Here is a 6480-nt window from a genome sequence, read left to right on the forward strand (position 1 = left end):
TTATTGTTATTATTAGTACTACTACTACTACTACTACTATTATTATTATTATTAGTATTATTAGTATTATTATTATTGTTATTATTATTATTATTGTTGTTGTACTATTGTTGTTTATAATTTGTACAATTAACCTCCTTGTGGTTCGACCCCGGTCTTGCCGGGTTATTTATTACTTCGACACTCCTGCACTTGGGAGAAGACATCAATATTTTAGTCGTGTCACTCATCATTGTCAGAAAATATGGCTCTTGTGTGATAAAACAAGAATTTTGGTTTTTGCTCAAACTCTACAATGAAAATTTCTCGAGCGACGACTATTGTGTCACCCACAAGTCTTGATTTCAAGATGCTTTGAGAAAAGCTTGCTTTGATGCAAAACAAAATGTCGGGAGCATACACCCTAAATGCAAGTTCTAGTTTTTTTATGTGATACAAAGTGTAGATTGACTATCTAGTTTAAAAAAAGGTCTCATATTTGCCTAGTGATGGTCTTTGTAAAGACAATATAGGAGCATTGCGAGAAACAATTAAGGCACGCATGCCCACCATTATTAAACAGGCACTCAGATATGAGTTGGGTGTTTCATGCATCTGAATCCTAACTAATAGTCATAGGACAAATTGTTAATCCGCTACCTATCTTATAAGTTTGTGTGTGCTTCCCATAAATTTAAGATATGTGATGCATGAGACAATTCTATACAATAAATGAGCAAATATGTACATAAATTAAAGCGCATAAGAAATAAATAAAGGAAATGCATATTAAAAATAAACACGCAAATCTAAAGGAAATGCATATTAAAAATAAACATGCAAACCAAACAATAAAACACAATGATCAGACAAAAACAAAACTTAGTCCACAAGGTCTTTAGTGGAGTTGTTATTCTGTCACACGTATGCAGCGTTGTGATGATCATCCTCTACCCTCAATTGTATTGTATCTAATTGGGCAAATATAGGGAGACAAGGATTTTTTATTTTTTATCAGTGGAAAAATAAAATGAGAATCATTACTTAATATTTTGATAATTAGAAACCCTAATTAGTTGATTTTAAAAATCAGATATAAAGACTAATTATATAAAAAAAAGATATTAACACTTTAAATATGCTATACTTAAATAGACTGCATTTGCAATGATAAAAAAGATATTAACACTTTAAATATGCTTAAATAGACTGCATTTGCAAAGCCCTTCACTGACTTTTCATTGGTATAGTTTCACGATGTTGCAGACAGTACACCCTCTTTTCACAGTTTTGAGTTTTGGCAGCCCATTCACAAGTTGCTTGTAATGCAAGGTTCCAAGTCTCTTCATGTTCAAATGACCATACCTTCGATGCCAAAGATAGTGGTATCTTCAGTTGCGACTTGAAGATAGTTTAAGCTTTGTATTTTTGTATTGGCGAGCAAGACGAACATCCTGTTCGCTGTCATTTAAGCATGTGCTATAAGACCTCTGCTGGGATGATAAATTCTACATGCTCCATCTTGAATCAGAATGGCTAGCCCTTTCTCTTGTAACTGACTAACAATCAGCAAATTATTTGTAAGCTCCGGAACATAAAACACATTGGCCACTACTTGAATTATTCCTCCAATCTCTATCTTGATGTTTCCCCTTCTCATTATTGGCATCCTTGAATTGTTCCCTAGCTTCACTGAATACCAGAATCGCTCATCAAAGTCCACAAACCACTGTTTGTTTCCTGACATGTGGTTTGAGCAGCCTGAATCAAGAAACCAGACTCCTTCCCTCTTTACATCGTTGGGTTCAACATGAGCCATCAAGAGAACCTCCTCTTCTTTATCTGCCTCTGCATAGTTTGTAGACTTCTCCTAGCTAGGTCATTCATATTGAAAATGCCCTAGCTTGTGGCATTTGTAGCACCCAACCAATGCTTTGTTGAACTCCTGCCTCCCTCGGCCTCTTCCTCTACCTCTGAACTTTTCACGTCCTCTTCCTCTACCACCAGCTCTATCCTCGTTGGTAACCTTCAATGCTTGCTCTTCACTGCTTTGTCCATGCCTCTTCATTCTTTGTTGATGAACTAACAGGCTGCTCTGCAGTTCATCAAATGTTAAAGTGTCCAAATTGTTGGATTCTTCCACTGAACGTACAACATAATCAAACTTTGAGGTCATAGATCTCAAAATCTTCTCAATGATAACCCACTTGATCCATTTTTTCACCATGTAGCTTCATCTTATTAGCAATCGTAAGGGTTGAGCAACATACTCATCTACCCCTTCCCATTCCTTCATCTGCAAGACTTTAAAAGTTCTCCTTAGCGCTTGCAATTGAGCTCGCTTTACTCAAGTTGACCCCCACTACTTCAGTTTCATGGAATCCCAAATTTGTTTCGCTGTGTCTTTGACGAGGATTGACTCCAAAATGTTTCGATTGATGGCCTGAAATAGGTAGTTCTTGACTTTTAAGTCCCTTAGCTTTCGATCCTCCATCGTCATCCTCTGAGTTGCTGTTAGCCCCAAGCCATCATCTTCTGGTACTAGAATTCCTTCTTCAATGAGACTCTAAAATTCCTTCGAGTGGAGGAAATTATCCATAAACATTGACCAATGGTCATAATGACCATCAAACTTGGGAATGGCTGGCTGAATGAAACTTCCTAATTCTGCAGCCATGTCTCACTCTTTCACTCTGTTGTTTCTCTCTTCCCTCTAACACTCACATCACAATCAGGCCCAATTAAGAGCTCTGATACCAAATTCTAGGAACAAATAGACTCTAAAGCAAAGATCTTTGAAGTTCACAAAATTTTATCTGTTACATTATTGAATGAAAAGGAATTGGGTTACAAAACCATTACAAATAATTGAATTGCAAAGTAACAGCCCATGTCTTTAAAATGTCTCCAACTTTAAAGTGTCTTAAAAACGTCTTAAACTCCAGACATTTAAAACATTAAAACGTTTACGTCTCTAACAACTTTATGGATCATGTCCATTATCCAGCACGCTAGAAATGGACCAAATGTTTGATAACTACAAGGTTTGAAATACTTAGAAGCAACCCCGCGAAAGAGCATATGATGTTGCAAATCATCCATGCATATATGCTATGACCATAATGTCCCTGACCCTCTTTCATGAATGTATATCCAAGCATGCTTTGCATATTCCAAGCCTTCCACGGTATAGCTCAGAAAAACCTTGCTCATGAATCAACATTAAACGAGAGCTACCCGACAACAGAGGATGTTCATGATGTTGTTTGTATCATTGTCAATGGGTCTACTACTCAGCAATCAGAAAAGGTTGAAATTTAATTACCAAGTAAATCAGCCTATTCATTTGTATGAAGCTTGACATAGAAGTCTTGAAAGACTTTCTGACCGTCCCCAGTTGTTCAGCTTTGATTACAATAGTTAGGTTCTGTTCTGGGGTTCTGGTTTCAGTCGGTAGCTTGGTATATACCCTGTACCTGGGACTTGCAACGATTCCAAAGACAATAGAATTTAGGGTTACCAAGTCTAACATCAAAGACCACCCTGCCGTGGAGTATTCAAGTATTCAGCATGCTAGATAGAAACAAAATATTTCGTTGATGCCATATCATTACATGTATAGGAGAATATCATGTAGTTGGTCATTAACACCAGGCAGGGGACAGGGCATGAATTTGGGTTTCAGTGCCTGTTTTGGTCCTATCTCAAGTAATATTCCTGGAAAATTTGAAGGTACAGCTGTTTCCAGCTGAAAAGGTCTGATCAGCTCTGGGCCCGGATCCTCTTTTATTACTGAATCCTGGATAATCAGCTTTCTTGAACCTAACTTTCTCAACCAAGCGCAGACCAGCATCCTCTGCTAATCTCTCTATCTCCCACTTACTGTACGGCTCTGTGGTTTTATGGGTCACATGAATTTCTCCATTCACTTCCAACATGTTATGAGCACTCCCCAGGAAGCCCTTCACCAACCTTTGATGTTTTCTAAGAAGAGAAAATACATGTTATTGACACAGTTAAATCTAAGAATACTTGCCAGTCTTGAATTTAATCTAGTGGTTCACAATAAATACTATGATACAGCAGACAGGAGAGAGGTCTCTCAAGTTCAAATCCTGCCACCTTGAGAACAAAAAACATCAAATGATTTTTATCTGAACTTACTCGATTTGGCGAATATTAGATTCACTCCTTTTGAGAGCTGTAGCAGGAAAATTAAAGACTATCCTGTCAAACAATTTCTGATTCAGTAGAGGATGCTTGCTCATAGTATGTGCATCTACTTCATGCATTACGAGACATCCAAGATCCCCCAGCTCTCTTAAGTTTGTTGCAGCTTTTGAATACTTCAGCATCATGGTCTCTTTTGTTTATTTGTAACAGGATTTATCAGAATGCAAATCCAAGAAATAACAGATCATATAGACGCTAGTAAATATTACCTTTGGGGTAGAGAGAAGTGGCTACCATGTTTACAGCAGAACCAAATGCTTTTCCCATGGAAGCAGCAAAAGAAAAATCACCTTCTCCTACCAGTAGTATTTTATGAGAACTGCTGTAATGCTTTATCCATTTCTCTTTATTTTTTATACTGAGTATTTCCATTTGTCTCTCTAAACCATCCATAGCTATTTTGGCACTACGAGATCTTGTTTAGAGGGTTTGAGAAGAGATGAATAAACATAGAGCAGCAACAAGAGATTAAAAGTAAAAGGAGAGTCCTTGCTTTTTGGATGGAATCTATACTTCATGATGATTAAAGGGCCATGAGGGATACTTTTTCTCATGGAAATTTAGATCTCGATGTTTCGTTTTCAATGATACCATTACTGGTCCCTTCATGCAATCAAATCAGTAGATAGCACGAATAGCAGCCTTGAGAGTTGAATAGTAGCAGTTACCCACGCAAAAGAAAAGGAAGGAAACAAGAAAAAAGAAAAGGAAGAGTAGGTTGCGTTGTTGTTCTGCATTGAATGGTGAAGTACAAACAGAAATAGACCTTGGATAACCTTAGATAAAGGGAAAGGGAAAACAAAAGAAGGGTGAAAACCTGTTCAACATCCCTAGAAAGATTGAGACCGAACAGAAATGTGAAATCACATTGGACGAAATAATGTTAAAATGAAGCTTAAGCCGAGTATTTATGGAACCAACGAGCCACCTTAGAGACGGAGGTTTACAAGCACAAGGGGTGCAATATCAGCCCAGCTGCATCCTCTACAAATTTCTCAATTTGCCACTTGCTATATGGATCTTTAGTCACATGTCAAATGCAAGAATCAAGAATCCCTTCACTAACCTTTGATAACTCCTAAAATAGATGCATAGTTATTAATTAGCACTTTAACTTATATTAGTTAAAGGCCAAAAACTTGCCCATGTGCATTGTTATTGTCACAGGGTCGAGCCAACGCGATGTCATCTAGCAACGATAGAGGCTTTTGTCGTGCTTCTTGTATGAGGTGTTGTGTATTGGAAATAGATTTTGAATTTAATCATAAAATTATAATTAATATTCAAGAGTTGTCACCTAGTATTATGGTCACTAGAAATTCATGGTCTGCGAAAGTCTGAGTAAGGGACTAGTTGTGCAAGGGGAAAATGCATCGTTCCTAGTGCACCCTACCTAAGGTAAGCTGAATTATTATTTGATTATTTTTCTATGTCAAGTTTAAATTCATTGGTCTTTTATAAGGTTCATGGTAGATCTCGCTTCATAGGAAAGTTTCTACCTTATCAAGTTAAATTCTAACTTTTCTAAAATCTGAATTTTAGCATCGTATTTTTACACCTTGTATCTTTAATACTTGAGGGTGTACTTTATCATGTAATGTTACACCCCACAAATATTAAAATCTACATCTGGATTGACATAATCAAAAGATTGATGTCTTCTCCTAATTGTAGGAGTATCGAAGTAATGAATAACCCGGCAAGACCGAGTTCGAATGTAACAACTTGGCTTTTCAAGCCCAAAAAAAAAAGTTACTTAACAAGCATCATGTCGGTAATCGACCAGCATGTTCCCTCACATCATCAATATACAATCCATGCATCAACAACAATCAACATGTCATTTAAAAGTGAATCTTACTTAAACTCATAATATTATGTTTGCATTATTAGAAGTTTGCATTTAAAATATACATGTATGGACATGAGTTTGTATTCTATCCTACAAATAGTCATCATGAATTTAAACTAAAAGGATCTAATAATAATTATACATTCAATACCTTGATTCATACAAAATACATCATGATTTAGAATGCAACTACATGATTCTTTGCAAAAGTAGGTTCCTATGTATTGGGTTTCCTAGGCACTATTGGTGTGACGTCCCAACTGTAGTATAAAACATTTAGATGAATACAATTACTTAATAATAATAATAATAATAAAACAGTCTGGTAGTTTAAAGAAGCATTAACATCATCTCATGTTTGAAGCATGACATTTGCAGTTCCTTTATATTCTTGGTATACACAACTTGTAGTACAT

The 6480-nt window shown here is 36.4% G+C and overlaps 2 protein-coding genes across 3 annotated transcripts; both read right to left on the reverse strand.

Moving 5' to 3' along the window:
- Nucleotides 1–1447: 1447 nt before the first annotated feature.
- On the reverse strand, nucleotides 1448–2206 carry LOC105117595 (uncharacterized). The gene is made up of 2 exons (XM_011015321.1): nucleotides 1951–2206; nucleotides 1448–1827 (listed from the first exon to the last, which is right to left on the reverse strand). Exons 1-2 carry the CDS (start codon nucleotides 2204–2206, stop codon nucleotides 1448–1450), a joined length of 636 nt encoding a protein of 211 aa, XP_011013623.1.
- Nucleotides 2207–3295: 1089 nt separating this feature from the next.
- Nucleotides 3296–4889, reverse strand: LOC105117594 (uncharacterized protein At4g26485-like). Of its 2 annotated transcripts, XR_840784.1 has the most exons (4): nucleotides 4422–4889; nucleotides 4144–4342; nucleotides 3594–3963; nucleotides 3296–3455 (listed from the first exon to the last, which is right to left on the reverse strand). XR_840784.1 is itself a non-coding variant. In XM_011015320.1 (3 exons), the coding sequence occupies exons 1-3, from the start codon at nucleotides 4603–4605 to the stop codon at nucleotides 3684–3686; spliced, it is 663 nt and encodes a 220-aa protein (XP_011013622.1). In that variant the 5' UTR covers nucleotides 4606–4889; the 3' UTR covers nucleotides 3296–3683. The 2 variants fall into 2 exon arrangements, 1 of the variants encoding a protein (XP_011013622.1); XM_011015320.1 differs by having other exon boundaries at nucleotides 3296–3963.
- Between the last annotated feature and the right edge of the window lie 1591 nt (nucleotides 4890–6480).

Source organism: Populus euphratica, unplaced genomic scaffold, assembly GCF_000495115.2.
Source record: "Populus euphratica unplaced genomic scaffold, PopEup_1.0 scaffold1427.1, whole genome shotgun sequence".
NCBI lineage: Eukaryota > Viridiplantae > Streptophyta > Magnoliopsida > Malpighiales > Salicaceae > Populus > Populus euphratica.

Excerpts from the sequence above, each read along its gene's own strand:
- LOC105117595 (XM_011015321.1), bottom strand. The coding sequence starts at position 2,206 with ATGGTGAAAAAATGGATCAAGTGGGTTATCATTGAGAAGATTTTGAGA. Across the intron at positions 1,828-1,950 it reads AGGACGTGAAAAGTTCAGAG|AGGCAGATAAAGAAGAGGAG; the intron begins GTAGAGGAAGAG and ends CAAACTATGCAG.
- LOC105117594 (XM_011015320.1), bottom strand. The coding sequence starts at position 4,605 with ATGGATGGTTTAGAGAGACAAATGGAAATACTCAGTATAAAAAATAAA. Across the intron at positions 4,343-4,421 it reads CACTTCTCTCTACCCCAAAG|AGACCATGATGCTGAAGTAT; the intron begins GTAATATTTACT and ends AATAAACAAAAG. Across the intron at positions 3,964-4,143 it reads TCTAATATTCGCCAAATCGA|AAAACATCAAAGGTTGGTGA; the intron begins GTAAGTTCAGAT and ends TTCTCTTCTTAG.